A 26,796-nucleotide genomic window follows, 5' to 3' on the forward strand; every position below is an offset into this window, starting at 1 on the left:
GTGCAGTCCGAAATCAAACGAAAATGGCGCAGCTGGACGGTGAACCGGTACTTTGCTGTGGATATGAAGCACAGGCACCCGTCTCTGGCCAGCAGTGGTGTGAACGGGGGCACACAGCTCTCCATCCTCAGCAAGAGCAGCTCACAGATCCGCATGTCCAGCCTGCAGGCTGAAACACCGGCCACATGAGCGCTCAGACGACCAAACTCCTTAGAACTAGAGCTACAAAATAACTTACGTCAACATCCAAGTCCTGTTTCATCTTTTGAGTCTGCATAGTGTCGGTTGAAGCCGTAATATCTGTCAACCCTCCATAGATGACAGGCTTTTGCTACAGAACTCTGAGGAGCTCACAACCAATGGTCTATTGTGTGCCAAGCAAACATGGATACCTTTGATACAGACTTACGGAGGAATCAGATTTGATCCGAACTGAATGGAATTACAGACCGAGGGGAAATAATGATTCCATAGCAATCCAGTATTTAGGATGTGTTCATCCAGAAAGCTATAGCTGGTGAACAAAATGGATATTTTTGTACATATCAACATCACAAGTCTCTCGTGCTTCATTTCTCTGTCTGTGAAGATTTGTGACGGTTCGAGATTCTCAGTATTTGATCATCAAAGCATCATTGAAGAGGACGAAGACAGTAGCCCACCTCACCGCAATGGGATGCGGGACATGAAAAGTCCTTTTTGAAGGAGAAGGAACCACATATTTCACACAGGAGCTTAATGAATAACTCATCCCCAGTTCCTAATACCAATTTAATATGTAAATATTTCCATATGTTGTAACTGTAGAATGAAGGACTGAAGGAAAAATCAAGTTTAAGGACTACGAAGTTTAAGGATCCACATTCTGGATGCTTCTTGGGCACAGTGTTGGAATCTTTTATAGTCAAAACCTCATTAAAACAGTGAGTAACTTGTCAATTTGTTTTCATGAGTAGATTCCTCCTGTGTTTGTACATGTGTTCCTATTTTTTTAAACAGCCGCTAGTGCAGAAAATGTCAGTTAGAATACAACAAGTTCATGCCACAATGTTGGCATATTAATATATAACTGGGTAATATGGGTGTAATAGATTTGTAATATGCATGTTGATTCTTCCCCCACACACTTCTATGACTACTAGCTGTAATACAGTGAATTTACAGCAAAGAATTATGAAACATTACACTCTTATCAATAAATAAATTCTGTATAAGCTATTTTGTTTATTTTTTTTTTCTGTTTAAAGGCTGAGCATTTTCTTATAGCTGTTCTGACACATATTTGATCTTTTGCTCATTTTGTAATTTAATGTCAAAAGCATTTACAAATAGAGCACTTTTAAGATTCCAAAGAAGATTTTTTTGAATATTTGACCTCTTAATATGTCATTTGCCGTACAAGTTTGCAAGTCTTTGCGACTGATGTCACTGCATAAGAAGATGTTTTTTTGCTTCTTCAAAGTGCCTTTTTTTTTGCACAAAAGAGACATCAGTTTGGTTTTACAAAGACAAACTGCAACACATAACTGCATCCCTCTTTGAAAGTACATTCATTATGCTTCAGCAAACCTTAAGAGGCCTTGAGAGAATTCAAGCTAGTTCCTCTCTTTTCTTTGGCGTATCTTTTTACAGGCCTTCAGTTTTCTTTCAGTAACCCTTAAGAAAGAAAAAGGTTTGTGCATATGTAATTTGATATATATGTAATCATTCCAAAAACTTAAAAAAAAAGTTTATTTTGGAGGATAAATGTTTTACATAAAAATGTATATAATAATTATACATTACAGTTTTTTTCCCCCATTTTAGTTTTAATATGATAAATACTTATTTATATGTAAAACTACACTGTATTATAGTTTTGTTTTTTGAGTAAGTACTGATCATCTTAGTTTGACTTTAAGTGGAATGTTTAGTGTGTATAATTGTTTAAAAAAAAAAAAAAAAAAAGGGCAGGGTGATTCCTAGCCTGACGTTATTTTGATCTACAGTAGGTGGGATCAGTTATTATTATCCATGTAGGGCACTTATCATCTGTACAAGGTGTAAAATGACTTTGATTTCAATAAATGTAATTTTAGCATATGACAAAGAATTATGATTAGCAAATAAAAAGCAGCTGACTAATAATTATTGAATATTCTGTACAGTGTATTCAATTAAAGCATCGTCTTCTCAAGAGATGTTACTTCTGTAAAATCTGTGTCAAATTCAGTGACACAATCAGTGTGCGCTCGTGTTACTCTCTGAGTAAACAAGCTTTGGCAATACATTGTGGACAGATTGTGTGCAGAGAAACAAGTAGGATTCCTTTTTACTGTAAATGTCAAAATGACACAAAAGCTAGTGTGTAACTGCGGCTGTTTCACACATCATAAGCTGGGGTTTATTTAAAAAACGAGAATTGTGATTAAAGAGCTCTTGGTGATAATGTTGTTTAAATGTGCAGTTCTCAGCATCGCTGGCTATTCCTCTTAAACGATGCATGCATTTCCTGTGATCTGTTGGGCGCGAAAGCACACGAAGAAAGTAGGTGGCTTATTATATTGATGTACAGCAATATGTTTGTTGTTTTACGAGAAAATACCACAGTGACAAAAATAAGTGAGTATTACCCATAGGGCCAACAAGCATGTGCACTTTCTTAAAACACATCTTGACTATTTTTTTTTATTATATCCCGGGAATTATTACAGTGTTTTTTGTAGTCTACAATAGGCTGAGGACATTTCAAATGATCTAAAAAACACCTCTCTTATACTTCTCATTTATAGTAGTGGGATTGCAGTGCTGCTACAGATTCTACACACAGACTTACCCAGAACTAGAATACTTGCACATTTTATACCTCATTCAACAGAAATGACTGAACCTTCAGCACACGGGCCTGCAAGCACCACTACACATTTATACACAAAAATGGGCTGATGGGAAACGAAGTAAACTGTCAGCATTACACGGGTATGGAGATGGAAATGTGTGGGGTTTTATATTTCAGAAATGTACTTTTTTTTTTTTTTGTGAGTGAAAATGTATTATAACTAATACTGTAGAATAAGCTATTGATTTAGATGTAATATATGAAAATTCATTGTTGTTGTTGTTTATGGAGTATGATACACTTAATGTAACCTCATGCAAACTACATGTGGAAACTTTGTTTCGGATTTTCAACTGACATATCACAAAACAAGAATGTAGGATTTAGAATACTAATAATACAGAGGTTTGACAGACTTGTAATGACTAGATTCATTTAAATGTTCTAGAAGATGTTTACTGCACCTACACTTGCTTTTGTGGAGAGTTGCTGGCTTTTTATGTTTTTCTTTGTGCATATGTCACTGACTGTGATGTGAAATAATTTTTTGTTGGATGTATGGTTAATGTTTTTGCACATTATAGACTTTTTGAAACCTCATTAAATGTTTTTGACAAGTGAATACGACGTTGAATTTTTCTTTTAATAATCTTTTTGTATAAGGACACAATATGTCAAAGGCAGTAAAACTGCAGATAATTATGTACGTTTATAAATATGTCAAATTTGTGGAAAAATACAGTAAGAGTAGGTACATTTACATATATACCATAATAATACATCACAAAGCACATCATTAAAATATTTACTCCATACATTCAACATTCAACAAAGCTAATACACGTCTGAATACGTTAAGGCAGGTTGGTGAATGTAGCAACAACGCTTACACAATCAAGACAACAGAAGTTATCTGAATGGGTAATATATCCACAAGCTGAGAAAAAAAAAATACACAACACAACATTAAAAAAAAAAGTCAGAAAGTACAGTCTTTTGTAACTGGATGCTTTCAAATTCACAGCCCCAAATTCATATTCTATCCACTTATTTTTGAAGTTCAGTCAGACAGAGTCAGTCACATGAGCGATTCTATTCACCTATTAAAATATATCAATACTGTGCCTCCAAATCAATGTTAAAATTATGATTCATAAAAAATAGATGTTGTTAATATGAATTAATTTATAATTTATGAATTTATATTTAAAATTAGAACAACAAATAACAAATGTTCGGCAAATATGGTACATCAAGTATAGTACATATAGTCATATATAGGCTACAGCAAGCATATATTTTACAAACACATTTAGCAACAATAAAACAAGATAATATTTCTACCAAACAAGAAACTTTACAGTCTAGTGCTCCAGATGTGTGCACTGCAAAAGGATTCTTAAATAGGCCATTTTCAAAACAGTATTATTCATTATAATACTCAGAACTACTCAAAATACTCATAAGAATATGATTAATCTTTATCATTTGCATCTACTTTGTAAGTACTCTTTGCACTAAGACAGATTGTGTTTTCATGCATTTTCTAATACAACTTTTACATTATCAATAAAGCCTATTGATTTATTTAATTGAAACATTTAAACATGGTTTATAACGAATAAAATATTCTGAAAATACCCAGTATTTAAGAAAAATACTTTGGATGCCCTATAGAAATGTTATATTTCTTTATACATACAGGGCCAGTGCACTGTGCAATATGTTGCCTTGAAATACAATTTACAAAATAAGAGATTATGTATATGCATTTATGAATATGAAAATACCTTTAATTGTCATCTATTGTATGTGGATAATCTAAAATGAGGTCTATGTTTACTGTAAGGCAATTAGCTGTGTGTTCAACATCTATACCTCTATGCAATCTCAACTTTCAAGCCAAGCAGACCATACTAGGGAGTGACAAATGTGGAGAAATTGGTTTTATGATCATGTTTGCTAAAGAAGGCAAGCTGTATGTTTTTTTATGGGATAAAGGGGTGAACTGTCCCTTTAGTTTGGTCTCTTATTAGACAGTGCATGTAATTTAAATAAAACTAAACAACATGATTTGTGCTTTTGCATTATGAATAAATACAGAGTAATTTCTTATCAGCATCAAGTTGAAAGCTTGTTTCAGTAATGTGTAGAAAAAAAAGAATATCTTTGAATTGTTTTAGTAAGCATTTTATAACGTTGCATGAATTTGCATGAACTTGAAAAATTTCAATGAATTTAATCTTTTAGAGCAGGGTTCTTCAAAACTGGACTTTGTGTCCTTTAACTCCAACTTTAAAGAAACGCAACTAAACCAGGCAATCAAGATCTTCAGGATTACTGACAAATTACAGGCAGGTGAGTCAATCAGGGTTAAAGAGGACAGTGAATCTGACTGAAGGACCAGTTAAGAGGTTTCAAGATGGAGAAAGAGGGGAAGAGAAACGGGGAATGAGACGAACTGTAAAGATTTCAAATGGATGACACACTGTTGTGGGACTCAGTTAAGGGCAGCTCCTTTGGGCTGGACTTCTCCAAAACTGAGATTTGTGTGACTGTGCTGCTCTCAGTAAACAGGGTTCGTCTTCTCTTACTGTATCTCAAATAATTTTGTGTCTGCCACTTCCACAGTCTCTTCTTCAGTTCTGCTTGTACCTAAAAACACAAACAAGTGCATCTGCATTTTTGAAAGCAGAATGGATTTGCTGCTTCACACATACACTAGCAGTCAAAAGTTCAGATCAGATTTTGTAATTTTTTTATGCTCTTCGGGGCTACATAATGTTGTTAAAACAGTATTATATAGTTATAACAATTCCAACTTAAAATAACTACTATTTGGATCCATTTCAAAATGTAATTTATTTATGTGATGGCTAAGCTGATTACTCCAGTCTTCATTTTCACATGGTTTTAATAAACTGTAACTGTAACAGACTCAGAAGCATTAAAAAATATATATATATTTTTTAATTCTTAATTATTCTGCACTTTTGACCAGTTGTATATGTATTACTATTAGGAAACACTTGTGGCTTACCTCTCCATTGAGAAAACAGTATAACAGAGCCACAACAAAACCCTGAGATACAACGAAACACAGTATAACAGTCAGTCAGTAAGGATGCTTTAACAATTAAATAGGCTACAGCTCAACTGAGTTAAACATATGCAGCTATTAGTTGACATAAATGGTATTAGATTTTATATTATATATACACATTACACATATATTTTACATTAACTCAATATAGTATATTTACATATTTGCCATACATATGACAGAAATGGTGATATCACAAAATATTGTACATCAGGCCATTCCACAAGTCAAAAGCATTAGTATTCTGTTAATTTCATAGATGCCGAGCTTACACACCTGGAAGGGGCCCAGGCCAAGTTCAAGAAAGTGGCGAGCGTTTTCTCCCGTGTTCTCTGGCAGGAAGGCAAAAACCATGTAGTGCATGCCAAACAGAGGGATCAGGAAAAGGGTGGACTTGGCCAGTCTCCTACAAGCATACATGAAGTTCAGCATTACTTCAGATTAATATCAAACAATGAAAGGACATTTTCGAGGGAATGTGTGTGGGAGTAAAAAAATTGTTCATGCTGTTCAAACTTGCAACTTTAAAATGTCAACATGGCAATAGCGCATTACTTCAGTAGGACGTATCTACAAGATCTACAAGTATTTGCCAACTTTCTGTGAATCAAATGTTTTGATTAATTGCTGCCTTTGTTTTGACTGTGCTCTATAATCCTTACATGAAGTGGTTGGTATCACTGTCACCCATTCCTGGAGACTTCAGCTTCTGCACAAGAATCCGGATCACATTTATGAAGATGAAGAAATTGATCTATAAAGAAAAAAATGAAGGAAACAGCTCAAATACTGAACACTACACATCAACATACTGTGGATATATTCAGAAAGAAACAATCAAAATTACTATGGCAAAAGAAAAGCATATTTAAGAGCATTACATAATGTCTTTAGACAACTTTTTAACTTTACTTTCATATATTAGAAAATGTCATTTTGATATTGAACCACAATGGCACGTGAACAATTCATAATACTTTAAATATTTAGCACAATGTTTTTTATTCATCATATTCAGGATGTAGTCTTATATATTTGATCAAATCTGCTGTACTTTACCAGGAGAGATGCTGTGATTGGTCCTTTGATAATCCACCAGAAGTAAGCAACATCGGTGTCATCCCAGCACCTGCAACATAAGCTTATGATTATTTATGAGAAGACCAGTAACTGCACCTTCACAAACAGTGAAAATTTATTTTTCAGTATTTTTCACTACATATCAAAGTATCACCCAATATCTTAAAGGGTTTAAAACAATCTGGACTTACCCACTGTTATCCCAAAAATTCCTGGCTAGAACCCAGATTATCAGTATTAGTGTTGGTAGACCTACAGGATACAGAGAGCAGAACTAACTAAATTAAATTTCATCAAATTGTAAAATGTGTTACTATGCTGACACAAAATCAAGAATAGGCCTAGGTTTCATAAGTAAAAAAGTCATATATTTTAAATACATTATTTCATACGAAGTATAGTTCAAATCTATTAACACACTGTATCTACTGACATATCACTCAAGACTTACTTATATAAAAATTATAATGAAACATAATTTGGATTATTACTTGTGCACAATGCACAATTCTTAATATTAAGCCTAAACTATGTTTTAATGTCACTGTAGATGAGGACTGAACGATCTTTGAATAATACCAGTCTTTAAATGCAAGATATTTCACTCTAACACAATCTAATCTACTTCAGTATGTCTTTAGTTGGACTTTAGCACTACTTCCTCACAATTAAAGTATTAAGAGTTAAGTACATAATTAGTAGTTCCAATTTAGCAGAATTAATGTATATCAGTTTTGTATCCCAATAATACAATTGGAGGTATTTTATTAAGCACATAAATATGTAAATGTTTGTGTACTTTGAATGAAATAAATGTATTTCAAATACATTTTAGTATATTTACTTTTCAACAGGGTAATACTGGGATACATTTTTTTCTATTTTCCAACTCATGCCTACAGGTGTCACCAATGGTACATAATACAGAATAAGGCCACACTATCATATACTACACTACACTTCTCAGGTTTTTTATGTAGAAAAAAATGCAATATACTGTTTTACATGTAAAAAAAAACAAAAAAACCTTTGGACGATAACTGTACAACAAATTAGTAATATTTCATCCTATTATTATAGAACAGAATGTTCTCAGCATCTTCTATAGTACCCATGCTTACCCCAGCCAATAAGTATGTACCACCAGAAATACTTCTTTTGTGAGACAAAAGTTAGAGCTAGAAGAGTCTGTAGATACATCCCCTCCACCAGCAGCCAGAAGTAGTTAGCCAGGATACTGAACTGGAAGAAAGCTACTGCTGCCTTGCAAGAGGTCTGAAGAGGAAAATATTAAGAATCCAGTATTAGTGCTATAATTGTTCTGCACAAAAGAAGATATAGAAGTACACATACTATCTTAGTGGAAATTGCCACAGCATGTAGCAAATTCTAAGACCTATGCATTACAAATAAAAGTATGATATTGTTGCAGTACTTAGACGTTTCAACAGTATAATTTTAGGGTGGATAAATTAAGTAGTGCTGATAAGAAACAGCACAAATACCATCACAGAGAAGTGGGAAGAAGAGTGTTAGCTATGTAAGAAGTGTTTTTTGTACTTCAAAGCAGGTGTTTGAATTCTAGCGGAGGCAGATCTTGAAAAGTGTGCCTTTAAGGCACTGATGAATCGACTGATGCTGAGAGGAGCGGAAAAGTGGATGCAGAAAATGTGAAGCTAGTGTCACTATGCTGACAGAAACTGGCGTGAAGCTTAGAAATGTCTTTACTGTATCAGATAGATCCTGCAGTGTCATACACTGTGACCTAATATGTTTACTGACCACAAGGCTGATTGAGAACATGAGCTCTGACATGTTGAATAGTGAGCATTAGTTTATTGAATGACGTCTATAAAAACCAAATTCTGCACGAGTCTGTGACAGCTGGTGAGCCTCACTGTTGACATGAAGCAGTGGTCCTGATTCTGATCAGCAAAGAGAACTGCATCTTTGATGAAGATGGCACTGGCTCGCAAGATGAAGGAGGCAAAGAGATTGATGTGAATGTAATTTCTTGTGCAGTGGAACTTCCTGTTATGGGCAGAATAACAGGGATTGACAAATTATATAAACAAATTGTCACAGACCTCTTAAAATGTGTTTGGTTGCATGAGCTATGTGAGGATTCTCATTGTACCTGAAGGCTGTAAACACAAAGATGGCAGAGATGAGGGAAATCAGAGAGGTAGCGTAACCAGCAGTGTACACCTGCCTGAAAGTGGAATAATATGATGTCTAGAACACAGGGACAAACATAAAAGAAAATATTACAGAATTATTTCCAGAGAATTATCAGTCTTTTATCAAGAGATTTTACAATGACATGACAAGTCTTTTCATTCTGATTTGTGCACTTCAACACTTTTTGTTTTCCTTGAGGTTTATTCTTTACAGACAAACACAAAATGTGCCGATTTGATTTTGTGAACAATTCACACAGAAATGTATTTTGCTTGTTGTTGCATAAAGGTGCTTTGACTTGATGCAATAATCTTACGTTAAAAAACTAGGACACAAAGAAGTCCATATATTACATTCTTCAAAATAATTAAACTTTTATCCACATAGCTTGCTGGATGCTGTAGGCAGGGAATGACTGAGTACAATGTAAAAAAAAATGCAAATTACAAACACACGATTGAGAGATCCCTATGAATGCAGATTTTTGGACATACTTTAGCTGATTTTAAAAGCAGGTCATTTTATTCTGGGATTTCAGCATATGGAATTAACTACATTTTAGGTGCATATATAACCATTGCTACTTCCCCTGATGCAGGCACAGGTGAAAGTCATTATGAAAATAGAGTTTAAGTGGCAGAGATTAAATTTAGCACTCAGGAGAGAGTATTATGCTCTTGTATGACTGATTCAACTACCGGTAATTGGCTTCACATTAGGAACACGCTCATCTGTTAACCTTGGACTGCTTGTTTGCGTGTGGGTACTGAACATTATCATATCATCTCTAATTTTTCATTCAAAGTACTGTCTCTATTCTCATTACTATATGAATAAAAAAGAAGGTAGGTAGAGGAAAGGTTTTTTACTTTGAAGTGAGTAAGCTATTTTTTATTGGTAATGTGCATACAATTTGCTCCCATCAACAAATGCAAAGTGGTCTTAACCTAGAGAAGAAAACATTAAGAGATGTTTTCAAAGAAAATGAACAAGTGCAAAAAAGATGACAAAACAGATGAGCTTGACCGTAAACGTTTGTGGCAGACTTTGGGCCTGACAGCGGAGCAAAGAAAGCAAAAGTGCAAAGTCCCTCTGGGCTGTGTTTAGAAAGTAGAAAAATGCTCAACTTTACACAAATAAGAGGCAAAAAAACACAGTAAGGCAGATTTAAGGTGAGGGGAGCTGGTCATGATTGCTTCTGTTGAATTGCTGCTTCTGTAGGTTATGGCTGTTGTTGTAAAATGATTATTGCTACTGCTGCTGCAAAGCAAGTACAGGAACTTGCTAGTTCCTACTGCCAATACATACACAGATACAGGGCTGTGAGTATTTAAGATACACAGTACTGCTGCTGCACAAGTAGCATATATAATAACACATAGCAGATCTTTACAGGTGGAGCTGGGGAAGGAGAAGGATTTCAGAGGAGCTCTGAAAGCTTGCCGCAAACTGCTCTAGTTAACGCTAACCAGCCTTTTAAATGTAGATGAGCAAGCTCATTGGCTGCGTATGAAACATGAAACAATCAGCTTGTGCCAAGTAGTGGAATGCAGTGCATATCATTAGTTTCATGACAGAACTTGGCATATACAGTTACTATGCCATAAGATTCTCTAAGGATATTTACAATATTGCTTGTAATAAAATTTTCACCTCGGTTTCTGATGCCATGTCCTGCGCAATCTCACAAGCATTCTCATAGGATGGGTAGATTTTTGTCCAGCCACTGTTGGTGCAATTCCTAATTATGAAACCTGCATTAAAATAATGTTAGACACAATGATCAGCATGCAAAGTTGTATTTTGATACATCAATTGGTAAAGAGAAACTTGTAAAACACCAGACCGCAACAGCTGCTCATTACATTGCCTGTAACAGATACATCTAGTACTTTTTCCCTTTAATTAGTCACAAAAATTAGGCAGATGTTTAATTTGTTCTAGATTTTATACCACATTGTAAAATGATCTATGAAGCTACTGGATAAGCTCAATAACTTTAAATCTTAATTACTAAGGATGACACTGTCTCTGCTACAGTAATCCACAGGTCCTTCTTCTCATTACAATTTGACAGTAAAGGGATTATGTTTTTTATTAGTCCGCTTGTATCTTTTGTTGCATTGCATGATATTTAGATACCGTATGTGGATAGAGAGGTCAGATGGATCAAACCAATTAGGTTTATACACAGTTTGTATGCATTATCTAGCATAGGACTTACTGTATGTCCTGCAGGTCACAGTATAATGAGATTTTTATTGTAAAATGAGCCCCAGTCTATGGTTATAATATAATAGATAGACGTATAAAGAGTATGTGGAATTGCAATAGGAGTCTGAAATTGTTAGTCTGAGGAATCTGAAATGTGTTTTTTTTTTCTTTCTTTGAAAGACGATCTATGGAGGTTTTCTTTGAAAAAAAGAAGAAAAAAAAAACAAGATCGAAACATTGATTTAATCAGCAATGTAATAAAACATTTTTTTTTTTTGTAAGTCATCAGATCATTCACTCAACAAATATTGATTCATTTAGGAACAAAACCACTACTGTGTGTGTTGCTCAGAAATGCAGTTTATGCTGTTCTGTTTCAGAAGGAGAATACACAAACTACCTTGCAGTATTGTTTTAAACAAAACAAGATGTTACTGAATATTTCCTTATATATTGTTCTTAAAAAAGCAACATATCATTGAAAGTTATGCTGCTGTCTACCTGAACCACAGCCCTGAAAAACAACACTCTCTTTGACCAAATCTCTTAAAGGGGTCATATGACGTTGCTAAAATAACATGCCCAACTTTTTCTGAAATGCGTACATTTTTACAAAGCTCATCGTTCTGAAAAGTGAGGTGGCCATATAATCCAGTGTTTTGTGATTGGCTAAATGCCTCAAGCGTCTGACGGAAATGGTACGCCCCTCACCATACTGTGATGCCGTGTCCCAGTGCGACGAGACAAAACCAATAAAACCCATTACAAACGAGGCATTTGTTGCATCCAGTTGGGGCATAATTATGGATTGTAATTATACTGTCTTTTTAATATATATATATATATATATATATATATATATATATATATATATATGCACATTTATTTCTACTCAAAATTTAGGAAAACTACATAAGGACGCTCAAGAGGGAGGAATGAAGTATACTATGTAGGGCTGGGACAACGCGTCGAGATCATCGATGACGTCGACGCAAAATATGCGCATTGATTCATCGACCTGTTTTTATTTCTCTAAAAAACGTCTGCAAAACGTTTACCTTATGTGCGCTGAATATACGCGATGGTCGGATCAACATTCTGTCCAACATTATATAACCAATCCAGGGTTTTTTTCTGCATTGAATTTTTTATTTTGGCGGCTGTCAAAGCCTTATTTGATTGGTGAGTGATGTAGAATAGAATGACTGCTGGGCCTGACAGGGCGCGTACGAGAGAGAGCCCCGGCTGCGCGCGCACTCACAGTCTTCAAACAACACGAGCGCTTCTTGCTCTCTCTCTCCCTTGTGCATATTAATCAAAATCATTAAACACGATAGAAAAAGGGCGAAACACCAAAGTTTCACGTACGCTCGTGCACTCACAGTCTTCAAACTACACCAGCGCTGTCTTGCTCTCTCTCTCTCTCTCTCCCTCTCTTTCCCTCGTGCATATTAACCAAAATCACACGATAGAAAAAGGGCGGAACGCCAAAGTTTCACGTGGAGCATTCGGAGATTTTTTTTTTTTTTTTGCAAAAGCACTCTCTGTATTAGCTTAAAGCCCTCAAGTTTACATTGGTTACTGAATTCTTTCAATTGCTCTAAACAAGTATTTTGGGTGACCTTTTTTTATTGAATGCTAGACATCAAGTTGTTGTTATTTTCATCTGAAAGAAGAACTTTTTTCCAGTAAGCTAGGCCCTATGTGTTCAGTAAGCTTGTTTCAGTAAGCTATGTGTTTTCAAGGCTTCAAGGTTTTATTGAATGCTATCTCTATACAAGTGCAAAGTAATGCATTCTTAGTCAGTCTTTTATTTTGTAATTTTAAGAGCAATAAACATATTGCAATGTTAAGGAATTCATGTTTTTTCATTCAGATATGTAAATTAACATGTATAAATTGTTAGTAGTCAATTATTGGGGAGATAATCAAAATCGAATCGGTCTGAAAAATTAATCGTTAGATTAATCGATGCATCGGAAAAATAATCGCTAGATTAATTGTTTAAAAAATAATCGTTTATCCCAGCCCTAATAATATGTGTGTGTTTTCAGTTCAAGTATATCTAGTCATGTCTTTTACTACTTTTTAAGCCATGTTTCATGTTTTGACATTTGTTGTGTATGTCATGTAATTACCCCATAGTTTTATATTCAAGCCCTCATGTTTGCCACATTTCCTATAGTCATGTATTGAAAATGTTAAGCCGTTCTTGTTATTTTTAATTATTTGTCTTAAATATAGGTTTAAGTTCAGATGCATGTTTGTTGGATCTTCCTGTCAGCTACATTACACTATGCTTCTAATAATCCTAAATTAAAAATATAATACTAATATGATAAACATCATCTGTCCTGTAAGACATTTCTCTTATTTTGATGAAATAAACTCTTAAAAATATTAAGCAAGAAAAAAGAAAAAGGTATGGTGAGAAACGATAGAAAAACTTGCCTAAAAATAAACTCATACTTTTGAATGTATTTGCATAGTACACATAATTTGGACTATGCCTTAGTTAACACTTTAAGGCTTGATATCACGGCTAACCTATAACCTTCTGTCTCCTCACCTACACTTATCTTGGCCATTTTGAAGGCCTGCTAAGTGGGTGGTTCAGTGCTAGCTTGCCAATGGGAGTTCTTTCCACCCGCTGTTTCTAGCATTATTATAAAGCAGAGTTCATCATCTACTCTAAGTCTATCTCCCTGAAGCCACAGTTGGGGAAGACAGAGTAGTGAGGACCTGACCGCTGATGCTTTCTGTGCTGGAGATGTCAGGCATTGGCCTAAGGGGATTGAAGAGATGGAACAACCAGCGCTAACAGCCACCGCTATAATGCCTACTTTAACCTGCTTTGATTTTTAATATTTTTATTATTTCCTTGGCACATTTTCAGCAAGATTTGGAACGGAGCGATGTAGATATCTCCAGGTCCATTGTGTACTTACGTATTCATAGAGGTGTGTGGGGGGACGGAAGAACAGCATGATACAGATAGCAGTTGTGTCATGAGTGTGTTGATTTTTCTTAGCCTCCATAACCTTTGTATTGATTTCTCAAAAGCCCTGGAGCAGATGTGCTGGGTTCGTGATTTTTAAATGTTTTTCAATGCCAATGTGTGTAACTTATGTGTATCTCCTATTTCCTATGGTGCACTGAAAAAAAAAAATTGTATTTGTTACAGCCAATTTTTTTTGACCGCACATAGATAATTATTATTCATTGAAAGTAAATAAAGTTAAGAAACAAAATTTAGTAAAATCACAAACAATAAAATTTGAGTAAATCAGACAATCCCTGTTTTCCCATTTTTTCAGTGTACCATACCTACAGTATTTTCTCCAGACATTAGCTAAAGTGTTACTTAATGTAGGTTAGTTTGTTTATTGTTTAATTTTTTACAACTTAATGTACCAAAACAAAATAAACTCCAGGAAAATGAATAAAAACCCACAATATTTTCTGCTGTCAAGTTCCTTGTAATTTTTTCTATGGGGAGTGGACAAAACTGAAGTGATTTTTCCATTAGACAAATCTAAAAATGCACTTCAAATAAATGCCACAGCCGTTTCACTTTTCTCAGTGTGTCCTAATGCAACACAATAAAGTTAAAAATGCAAAATTGTCCTCTGATCTCAAATTTCATTGGCCTCAAATCCTGCTCCTCATAAAGAAAAATAACCCATCCCTTATCTAAAAGGGTGGTGACTATATCAAGCTTTACGGCAGTTTCGCATTCAAGATGGTAAAACTGCTTAAAACTGTCATCTTGTGATAGATTAGGACCTCTGACATGTAACATACAGTACTCTGTAAAATCTGCTACCAATTTTCTGTAGACAACACTTAAAGTCCATCATGAGTACAATTTGCAAGCGCACATGTTAGAAACACATTGAAGAATAACTGTAATATTTACTCAACTTGTGAAAACAAATACTCTCAGTGTCCCTTAGCAACTATTAACAGTTTATTATATCCAGATATTCAGAGCTCTAGCTGTGAATTTACAGAGCACTCATGATGTTTCTCTGTGTGTGTTTGCCTTGTCACTTTTATTGCCCTGGGTTGGTGCATCAGAAAAAACTGTTAAGCAGTTTTGCGTCTCCAATCGCTGTGTCTGAGTGCACAAGAGAACAACCAAAGGGTATCGTCTGGAATGGAATGTGCTGTAAAAGATGAATTTGTGTGATATTTGGCAGTGGTTTAAAACTACATGATGACAGCTTCTTGGGGTACTCATAATATTGTCTGTATTGGTTTGGACAGACAAAAAGGTCCTGGACCATCACTGTGAGAAACCACTAAATCATCTAATCCATGTCATTTTATTAAGCCGATAGATTCAGTCTAAAAAATGAGCTTTATTTTCGTTGCTATTTGATAGCAGCCACAGTAAAAAAAAAATAATAATAAAAAAAAAATAGGGTTTTAAAAAGCTGCATGGAATAGCAGTAGCTTACCATGATTAACTTTGAAGAACTGAGATGCTTCGTAACAGGAGACGTTGACAACCTGTCCGACCTCTGCCCTGTACCAGCACCAAAAATCATCCCACTCGGTACGACATCCTGAGATACACAAAAACAAATAACTAACTAAAAAACAGATACATCGGTCATACTTTATTTTAAGGTCTAGTTCTCACTATTAACCAGACAGACAGACAGACAGATGGTGCAGATGAAAAGCAGATGATGGACATTAAGATGGAAAAGGAAAATGATAAAGGGCATAGACACACTCGCACATAGAATTGATAAAAAGGTTTAGATAAGCTAGGCATCTCCACTCTTCACGGGTGAGAATCTGTCTGAGGAATATAAGAGAACTGTGGAAACCGAAGCTGGATGATCGAAGAAGATTCTGAGCATAATGAGAGCCACAGGGATCATATTTGGTCATGACTACATAAATATGACTGCCAAATCTAAGCAAGCGATCTTAATTCCACTGCTCGCAGATATATATCTTCAGTGTATTATACACATACACTGTTGTTATTGTTAACTAAAACTATAAAAATGATTTCCACTTTTTCAAATAAAAGAAATATAAAAATTGTATCAAAGAAAACAATGAATAAATAAATAAGAAATGTTGCAATGGCAACCAACTGAAATTCTGTTTAATAACTCAAATATTTACATTTAGCAGACGCTGTTATCCAAAGAGACTTACAGTGCATTCAGGCCTTACATTTCTTTTAAAACCAAAACTGAACAAAACACATAAACTTATCAAAACAAATTAAAATATAAAGGGAAAAAAGTAAATATTAATACATTCAGTAATAGTGTATTAATAATACTGAAATAGGCCTAATGCTCATATCTAAACACTGACTAACTAAATAGGTATTTAATTGGAGAATAGATTCATACTCACTGAAAAACTGTTGCTCACTTCTAGCAGTTCCACAATAATGCATCATATAAAAATTCTGCTTCAGGTTTTGAAACCGTTTTCAGATTTAAAACCACTCTCATTTTTTTAACCTTTCAAAATCATTCTAATGGTACAGATACTTCAGAATTCAATTAAGTCTGTTCTGCATATGAAATATTATCATATATTATCATACTCACCTACTTTATAACACTATATGGTAGGTCTGGTCATGTGACAATCACAATATAGTGAATACAGTATGTGCAGATTACATTCACACTGCACACATTTATGTTGTATAGAACATACACTTTTTTTTTGTGGAAGCAATTACTTATTCAATAATACTATATGGATGCAGCCTATGTAAAAGTATATGAGAACAAGTGTGTAATTCTCTGGAATGCACAGACATTTATGGAAGCCTGGGTTGTTCCCCACAGAAACAAGAAAGACTTTGAAGGCCTGATGCCCCCTCATTAATGTAAGTATTATCAAAGCACTACTGGAAAGAAAAAAGTTATGCATTTATTTTTTATGGCCAGGCCACCTGACTGCCTGTGTTGTCTCTGACAGGACAAGCAGAATTTTATTAAATACAATTCATGAAATATGAACATGACACTTATAGACTTTTTGAGTACAGTTGTAAAATGATTGTTTAAGTATTAGAAGATTTAAAAAAAAAAAAAAAAGTCTTTAATTATGTTTCTGCTGTTGCAGAAGGTTCTACGTATCTAGACTGTATATCTGCAGCCCTAACAGTCATGGATTGGCTTCATTAATGGCATTAAAGAGCCACACAGATGGGAAATCAAAAATTACCTGTATTACAGTGTGTGATGTAGCTGTCCATCAGTGAAAACAATGTGCAAAGTAATTAAACCAAAAAGTACACGATTTAAAAAGTTATTGTCTTCTAAAGTAAGGAGTCGACTCTGAATCGCTGAAACGAGTCGTTATAGATTTCAAATCTTTTGCCCATCTCTATGTACGTCACTAGAACACTTTGCATAATAATCTCCGCCTACCGTGTTTGGAGAAACGGAACTCTGACCTGCCCCACCCCCCCACACAGACGCTCTGGTTGGTGTGATAGCATCATGTCGAGGAGACAGTGTGTTTTTAATTGTAAAGGCAAGTTTGTTTTATTTTCACTGCCAAAGAATGAAGATCAGAAGAACCAATGACTAAAATTCATTTTTACCACAATGCCGCTGAACGTGCTATTCAGATTCAAACTGAAGCACGCGGCTTGAATACACCCACACAGAAGAAAAAGCAGCGAGACTGTTCAAGTTTTTTATTTTACTGTTTACTTCGCGGTGAGAGGAATAAGACATAATTCACCCCAAAAAGATGCTAACGCAAGATGCATTAAGAGCTGGGGGGTGAAAACTTTTGAACATGATGAAGATGGCCAAATTTGTCTTATTTTGTTGAAATATAATTTTTTTCCATTTAGTTCTGCCCTTCGTAAGCAACAGAAGATACTTGTATGTTTCCCGGTACACAAATTAAGTACAATTTACCTTGATCTTCAAATTCCAAAAGTTGTCACCCCCCAGCTCTTAATGCATCTTGTTTCCTTCTGGAGCATCAGTGAATGTTTGAATCTTTTTAAATAGTTGTGTTTGAGTCCCTAAAATGTCCTCAGTCTGAAAAGATGTATCTCAAAATCATACAGTCACTGCTGGAAAGGGTTCAAATATGCAAAGATGATAGGCAAGAGATACATTGTGTGTAATATGGTGTGTGAGGGCAAGATGTAAAACCATCCAATCTTTTTTTTCTGGGAGTAGTTGAATGAATATAATTTAATTGTGAATTCACAGAGGGGCTCTTCTATCACTTCCTGTAGATCCTGGCATGTTATAAATAGTAGAATGGAGTTCACTGGTTATTGTTTATTCCTTAAAAAGCGTAGCCCTTGCTTTTGAGAGGCAGAAAGGTCCACACAAATGAGGACATATGTAATATATAATTATCACATATATTACAGTCACCTGAACTGAACTTTCCTATTTTCTTTTTCTCTCAAAATAGGTTCTCTCTTAATCAGTTTCCTAATATTTTCATGGTATAACTTTCTATTTTTTATATATCCTATTATTCTCCATAGACAAGGAGAACATGTTGTACTGAACGCCCACCTGATTGGCTGACCGTTAAGAAGTGGCCACTGAGTCCTGCCCTGCCTCTTTCCTCTTTAACTTGGTGTCAAACCCAGGACGCTCTGTAATACATCAAAAGAGGGACATGGCGCCTGCCCTCCTCCCCTCCATAAGATCAGTGTTCATTAAAGTCTATGCAGAGCAACATGCAGAGAAACGTGGGTTTCAATTAGGAAGTCAGGGGCAGCACTTCCACCTGCACTGATTCTGTAATTCTGACTTCTCAAAACATTCCAGTATGACTGAACCACACTCGCCATTGATCTACAAAGATGGAAACAATACACTTATACCAGCATATCATCCCAGGGAGGCCTAATACCTGGAAAAATTCTAATTTATCTTAATCATGGATTAGTTTTCCAGTCAGCTTGCTTTGATACAATAACCTGAGGCATAAATGTGACAAATTACTCTAAAGCTGAAGGAAATTGAGTCATGAAAATGCTAATTGGCTGAGAGTAACACAAGAAAGTGCTCAGTCTAGCAGAAGACACAAAGAGTATGTCCTGAGTCCTCTAAAGACAAACTGGGTTCTTAAAAATATTATAAAAAGCAATGTTAATAAAAAAAAAAAAAATTTAATAACGTTGAATGGTCATCAAAAGTAAATACACTTACAATTTATTAACGTTTAAAATAACTTTTTTTTATTTGAATATATTTAAAAATATATTTGTTTTAATCATTTATTTAAATTGAATACACAATGTTGAATGGTCATCAACATAAAATACACTTACAATTTATTACAATTTAAAATGTGATGGCAAGGCCATTGCTCCAGTCTTCAGTTTCACAAAATCCTTGAGAAATGATTCTAATATACCGATTTTGTGCTCAGTTATTATAAATTATTATAAATTAGTTTTTATCAGCAACATTTCATCTTATTGACTGCAGATAATCTTAGGAAACTCATTAGGTTTTGCATTTTTAATTTTTTAAATGATGTTTGCTCCACTACTTAAATTATGAAATGAAATTGTCTCATCAATATGTGTCATTCCCACAGAGGCTGCTTTCTTATTTGTACACTTTTATTTGCAGGTATGAGACAGTGCTTGAGTCACTACTTACAGTACTCTGCCAAATACAGTCTCCTGGGAAACTGGAAGATGCACAGTTGAGAGTTTTCAAACATAATTTTGCTGCATTATAAAGACAGATCCACTTTATGGACATTTTGTGGTCATGAAAATTACTGCAAAGACATTCTCTATACAGGAGCATTGATTTTCAGTGTAATTCATAATCCCTTGAATGAGTTTAAACTCTGCTAAATATAGTTGAAATGCCAACCGTGACTAATGATGATGGAATTCTACTCAAAGTCTACACAATTGCAGCTAATGTGAGGATCCATAAGGGTTAAGTGCAATAAGTTACTGTCATTCTCAAATCCTTCCAGAGTTTGAAGGAAGCTAAGCTCAAAAGAGTTTCATTTACATATAAAAGAAGGCTGTGTCCGATGTGTTTAGAGAGTATATTTAATAAACAAATCTGAATATTAAACCGGAGTGAATATTCATGTGCTTTATCTTTCCTGCTGCTGTGATGTGTGTTGAGAGCATTTGGGTGTCCAAACCTGTTTATGGAAATAATTTCATTAGCTAACTAAGGGTGGTACAGCGGTCACCAAGGATTTCATGGAAAACAATACACTACTCTGGAGTCTTCAAGGATATGGTCTCTTTCTGTGATCTACTGTATCTGTAGTTTGTCAAACTTTTTTTTATTATTATTATTGTATTTAATATGCCTAACATTATATTTTATTTCGGTTTTGTCGAATATAAATGTAAACCAACAAAAGTAAAAAACACATACTGGAATAACTGGAAGGGTTTACTTAAATCAGAAATATATATATATATATATATATATATATATATATATATATATATATATATATATATATATATATATATATACTTTTTATTAAAGACAACATAAATAGCTTTACAGATTATTTCTGAAGTCAACTAGACTGTTATGAAAAGACCAAAAAAAAATCCATATCCCTGAAAAGCAGTAAACCTCTGTCTACAAATATTACGTTTAATGCATCTTAAAACCTTAGTGAACAGAATCATGCCTAAAATATGATTAATTACCCTTTGATCACTGACAATGAAAGCACAGTGCAAGGAGTTGTATTGATTCTTTCTAATGACCCTCACCCTTCATCAGCAGCCATTCTGTTTGAATAACTGCCTTTAATCTCCTAAATCTCTACACATGATTGCATCCTTTATTTACCTTGCCTGACCTGGCCTATATAGGAAAGTGTAATGCTTAAAATTGTAAACCTAGTTTTCAGCTCACCAGTCAATCAGAAACACTCTCAGTCTGAGAATCATGTTCATCGCGAATCTCTCAAAAAATCATGCCCATCTCAAAAAAATTTCCTATTACCAATCAGCAAATGGACAGACATTAAGGACATAAAGAGATGTAAAATAATAAGGATTATAATAGTTCAGATGAGCTCACCAGTGATATTGCTGCTGTTGCGGGCCTCTTTTCTTTGAGTCTGGATGCATTTCTCTCGAGCCTTCATATGCTCAGCCACCACATCACATGCTGAATGAATCGTTTCCACCTGATGATGATTAAAAAAAAATGTGTGAGGCAAATGAAACTACAAACTGCAGTACATATAAAAAAAAAAACGGCATAAACATGCTGAGCCCATTAGAGGAAGCTGGTTAAAGAGCAGTTTCACAATTTCAGTAACTTGCCATTAAGTCAAATTGACAATCAGGAAAAATACTAACATTTCAAATATTATTTGCATTCATTTTACTCCATTTGTGTTCCACCAAAGAAAGATCACATGGGTATCGAAAAAGACAAAAGGGTGCAGAATACTTTTTATATTTTGCGGTTAACAGATTTGAAATACATTGCATGTCTATATAAAGGATCTAAATATTTATCAAACTGACCCTTAGAAACATCTTGTCAATAAACCCCAGCCACACAGCAAAATTACTCTGAAAAAATCTCATCATCTCCGAAGCAGCCATTGAACCAATTTGAGCCTCTCTTGCCATCATTTACTATAATTAAATGTATTACAGATAGACAGAGAAATAAAGAGAGAATGAACGTGTAACAAAATGTGTGGGTGCTGTCTCATTGACAACAAAAAAAGGAAGAGTTGCTCCTGTTTCACCTGTTCGCTGCATAAAAAGACCTGTAATGGCCGCCCACTTATTCCTGAGAGGAATGAGAGAGAATCAGAGGTGGGTGAATGCTAATGATCCGATTAAGCCTGAGGTTACGGTGGAACGAGCACTAGCAACAGATTCAGAAGTTCCTGAAACAGACCTACGTATCTCCAAACGAAAACAGAGTGAGTGGTGAATCATAACAATACTAGAAAAAAGTGAATTTGTTGTATTTATTCTAGAGGGATGCCTCAGGGGGCTGTGTGTCATATCAATCATCCTCTACGTGTAAATCGAATCAATAGTATGACGTCAGCATGGAAATCAAGGATAAACGTTCCAACTATGTTGACTATTATTCATCCAGTGGAGAAGTCGTGTTTATGTTCCCTTCATTGAGCTAATAGGCAGAAATGGATGTTGTTGTTGGGACACACGTTGATGCAGTCAGTCTGAATGTGTTTAGAAAAAGTCTGCACGTTTGTTTGTCTATTTGCCTGCGAGATCTTGCTAGTGCTTGTGTTCTCTCCAAATTCAAAACCAGAACAGATGGTTGCACTGTTGGTTTCGGTGACCTCTGTTGTCTGCTGGCAGGTGAGATACGAGAGGAGGGGATGTGGATGAGTTAGGGAAGTTTTCCCAGGGTTAGATGCAGTGCATTTGTACAACAAAGTTAAAGAATGTCTCACAAACATGTCTCACACATCTCAAACTGAATCGGAGTCATCAGGTTGGACAACTGATTTCAAATACCTAGCAAAAAACACCCATCTTATAAAGCAGAAAATAACAAGCCGCTGTTAACCCACTATGTTTTAAAGAAAGTTATTGGTTGACAATTTGAATGGAGCCACAGGACCAAAACCCATGACTTCTATCTGAGCACCACCAAAACACTGCCATGGTAATATTTTCACCAATTATATAGGTTTTTCAATGTTAAATTTAGATTAACATACATTGTCATTAATTACTACAATAATGCTTTAAGAATAAGTATTGTATAAGTCATTAGAAGGCACACTTAAAGCTGAAGTAGGTAACTTTTGTAAAAATGTATTTGTGAAACCTGTCATTATGTCCTGACAGTAGAATATGAGATAGATAATCTGTGAAAAAATCAAGCTCCTCTGGCTCCTCCTATTGCCATTTGCAGAAATTCATCTGCTCCCGGTAAGTAACAACCAATCAGAGCTGCGGTCCATAACTTTTTTTTGTGTTCAAGATTTACAAAATGTATATAATAAGCGAGTACACCATGAATCCATTTTCCAAACCGTGTTTTTAGCCTGTCCTGAATCATTAGGGTACATCTATAATAAGTGTTTATATTCTGACTATTTTAGATTGCTTCGGGGGTACCGCAGCGGAGTAACCCAGTACCTTTGTGATTCTTCATAGACATAAACAGAGAGAAGTAGCTCCGGCTACAATGTTCTTCCGCAAGACGCAAGCAGTTCTGTTTATTAGAAAGCTTTAAAGTAAATTTGAACTTATCAAAGTGTCACAGTTGGCCTCAGTTGGAATCTGACATTAATAACATCAAACCTGGTGCCAGGTTTTGGGTGTGAATGAGATTTGTACGTAATGAAATATAGGAACCTTTTTTCGAAGAACAGTAACTTTTACAAAGCTTTCATATGGCTTGGTTATTCTCGCAATGCAGTATGCGCACAGCATTACTGAATGTGTATAAGTATGTATATGTATAAATCTGCAGTTAAATATTTGTATAAAAGAAAAAATCAAAAGCATGAAAAACAGATGCACATCGTGTTTTCAAGTTTGCATTTGTGTGTGTGAGTATACATAAAAAGTGTGAATATTCAAAAGATTGATGGAGATTTGTGTGGGAAAAATTTGGCAAGAAAACTGCTGTGGTTATAAAAAAATGGTACCCCACTGTATGCATAATAACCTCTTTTCTTATGCTTACATTGCATGTACTCAGCATATTAAACCCAACCAGAAGATAATACAATTCTCCCTGGTATTTCCTCAAGCAAAGGCCAAAGCTAAACTTGGACATAGAGAAATTGTGAAGGGAAAAGTGACAAGAAAATACCTTGATGCATCACTCCAACAAATTTCATTTGAGCCGCAGAACATAAAATCACAATCAAAATGGTTGAGAGAGAAAAGAAAGAGCAGAGAAAAAACAAACAAACCAGTTGTATCCTACCAGCACTGGTGACACACCTGACCAATAAACCAATTGGTTTCAATTAAACAAGACTGCTCCCATGTGTCTCTAAAAGTCCCCAAAAAGGTCAAGTCTCCTATCTCAGCAAAACCAATTACGGCACATCTGCTGATAATGGGTGTTCAAGGCCACATACATATGTCTGCCCACAAATTTGCACCATAAAATGTATCAATGGCCCAAAAATGATAGAGCAGTGAGCTAAAAATCCCTTTATGGCCACATATCTAACTATCTCAAACAGATAACTAAATAGACCTGCTGTTGTCTAGAATAACTCTAACCTCTACACTGGTGACCTGATCAGAAATATCGAATATAAGAGGGCAAATAAAGAAGAAAAATAACTGACCGATAAGAATCTTGTTATTAGTCAGATAGCATCCAGTGGCCCTGAGGAAGAAGCTCATGAACACATGGAATCATTATTATAGGAAATGAACCTCCACTCAGGAAAGGAAAGCCATATCATTAGAGGGAGCACCAAACAACAACTACATTTAATTACAATATTGATTTGTGCTCTTCTTGTGAGGCCTGTGATCCTCAGAAATTGGAATGATGATCCACCTTTGCGTAACACAAAAGTTAAGTAAACCTGGAAAGAGTTTGTTTTTGAAGGCCAATTATTCACATGGATTGCACGCTTAATTTTCATGACATGAACCTAATTTTGCCATTCGGGTTAAAAGATGACAGTGTTGCTGTACTGGAAATGGTCATCAAAACATCATTAAAAGGAGGCCAGGATCTCAGGTCAGTACTGATCCACTCAACATCTGTGACACATCAGCACATTAAATATAGCAGATACAGCGCATTAAATATAGCACTGGACTGATCCCTAGAGAATACACGGGCAATCATATAGCATGGATTATACTTCATCTACATCATTAGCTTAGTATGATGCCTTTTAAAATAAATGTATCTTTTGAGCATTCCTATTATATTATATACATAATATGTATATTTATTCTCTCTCAAGGACATCTCATCTAAATCTAGAGGCAATGCTATTACGAACGCTTTTAACTTCTACGATATGCCACTCAAACAGCATATACATTTTCTAAGTCAGTGGTGCATTGCGATGCCTTTTAAAAGAGATATGTAAATCTCTCTCAAGAAAACATCGCATGAAGCTGGAGGGAAACGTTAATTACTGCCATGAAATACTTTAGGAAAGTCAACTTAAACTTAATCCTATGTTTTGTCATGCTATACCCAATTTAAAACAGTATTTGTTGTTTTATTTCATTATTTGTTCATTATTTCAGCATGACTAATTACATATTCTTATAATTTCATATTATTTATATTTGTACATTTAAAAATGAATTTGTTACAAAAAAACAGAACTTTTTTTGTTATAAAAAACAGAAACAGTGAAAATGTGGCCTAATTATGCTGTAACATTACACCCAATATGTGAATATGTATTTTAACCTACAATAAAGTTAAATATGAAAAAAATAAATACAAAAAAATCCATAAATGTGTTATACAACTAGCCTAACAAGATTTTATATCAGGGACAACAGCAGAAACCACTGGCTACAATACATATGATCAATTTGCAAAGACTATCAATAGTTTTAATTCAAATGGAACTGCACAAAACTAATTGGTATATATAGCGCATCAATTACATATTCAAATATTTTGTATACATGTTAAGAGCATAGGATCACACACTGATAACTTACTGCCTTCCAGCTGCTCTGGTGAATCCCCAAACTCAGTAAAACGGCGACCAGTCTTACAGTTGACCAAGTTCTGAAGAGAAACATAATTAAGACTCCGATATAATAGGAACGAATGAAGTTTGTTAGTGTCTAACCAGATGGCACAGGAGCCTCCGTTAGATCTCTGGATATTTTCCAGAAGTCTCGATGTCTCCAACCATACTGCTTGCTGCCGTTTGGCACATATGCTCAATCCTACATAATGTCTTATGGAGCTCGTAATATTTGTAATTGAATCAGGCGTCTTTTCCTCATCACAGACCGCCAACAACCTGCCGTTGTGAGTTCCCAGCACACACTGGGCAAAAGATAAGAGTGGCGCGCGTGGAGAAATGAAGGCACGGTCCGCCTCCCCTTCACGCATGAAATGACAGTGACTTCACTCATTCGATAAACTCTGATTTCCTGTCATACCCTTATAAAAACTGTTTTGGGTGAGAAAAAAAAAAGAGAGAGAGAATGAGAATGGGAGGAGGCTTGCGGTTACGTAAATGCACGAACTCCTGAAATACAATTAGGTAATTGGAGTAAAATATTATTGTTCATATTATTAAATATGTTTAATTTTGCCATTTACTAATTTAGGCTATCGAAGCTAAACATGCTACATCGATCACATACACAACCTAAACGTTAACAATTTTGAGAACTTTGTAACTTTATATGAAAGATTAAGGAAAATGAGAGAATGATGTCAATGTTAATGTA

At 35.0% G+C, this 26,796-nt stretch overlaps 2 protein-coding genes across 3 annotated transcripts in view; one reads left to right on the forward strand and one right to left on the reverse strand.

Moving 5' to 3' along the window:
* The window catches only part of LOC127960190 (pituitary adenylate cyclase-activating polypeptide type I receptor-like), a 29,447-nt gene extending 26,007 nt beyond the window's left edge, over positions 1-3,440 (forward strand). The window contains exon 14 of the mRNA XM_052559786.1: positions 1-3,440. Within this exon, the coding sequence (XP_052415746.1) occupies positions 1-189 (189 nt within the window). The 3' untranslated portion in view covers positions 190-3,440.
* On the reverse strand, positions 3,441-26,425 carry LOC127960189 (pituitary adenylate cyclase-activating polypeptide type I receptor-like). 2 transcript variants are annotated; one of them, XM_052559784.1, is made up of 13 exons: positions 26,050-26,425; positions 21,458-21,566; positions 15,860-15,967; positions 10,836-10,936; positions 9,139-9,236; positions 8,900-9,032; positions 8,123-8,276; positions 7,193-7,253; positions 6,981-7,050; positions 6,584-6,675; positions 6,198-6,327; positions 5,859-5,900; positions 3,441-5,473 (listed from the first exon to the last, which is right to left on the reverse strand). In XM_052559784.1, the coding sequence occupies exons 1-13, from the start codon at positions 26,131-26,133 to the stop codon at positions 5,291-5,293; spliced, it is 1,365 nt and encodes a 454-aa protein (XP_052415744.1). In that variant the 5' UTR covers positions 26,134-26,425; the 3' UTR covers positions 3,441-5,290. The 2 variants fall into 2 exon arrangements, with proteins under 2 accessions (XP_052415744.1, XP_052415745.1); XM_052559785.1 differs by lacking the exon at positions 15,860-15,967.
* Positions 26,426-26,796: the final 371 nt, after the last annotated feature.

This window comes from Carassius gibelio, chromosome B6, assembly GCF_023724105.1.
Source record: "Carassius gibelio isolate Cgi1373 ecotype wild population from Czech Republic chromosome B6, carGib1.2-hapl.c, whole genome shotgun sequence".
In the NCBI taxonomy this organism is placed as follows: Eukaryota; Metazoa; Chordata; class Actinopteri; order Cypriniformes; family Cyprinidae; genus Carassius; species Carassius gibelio.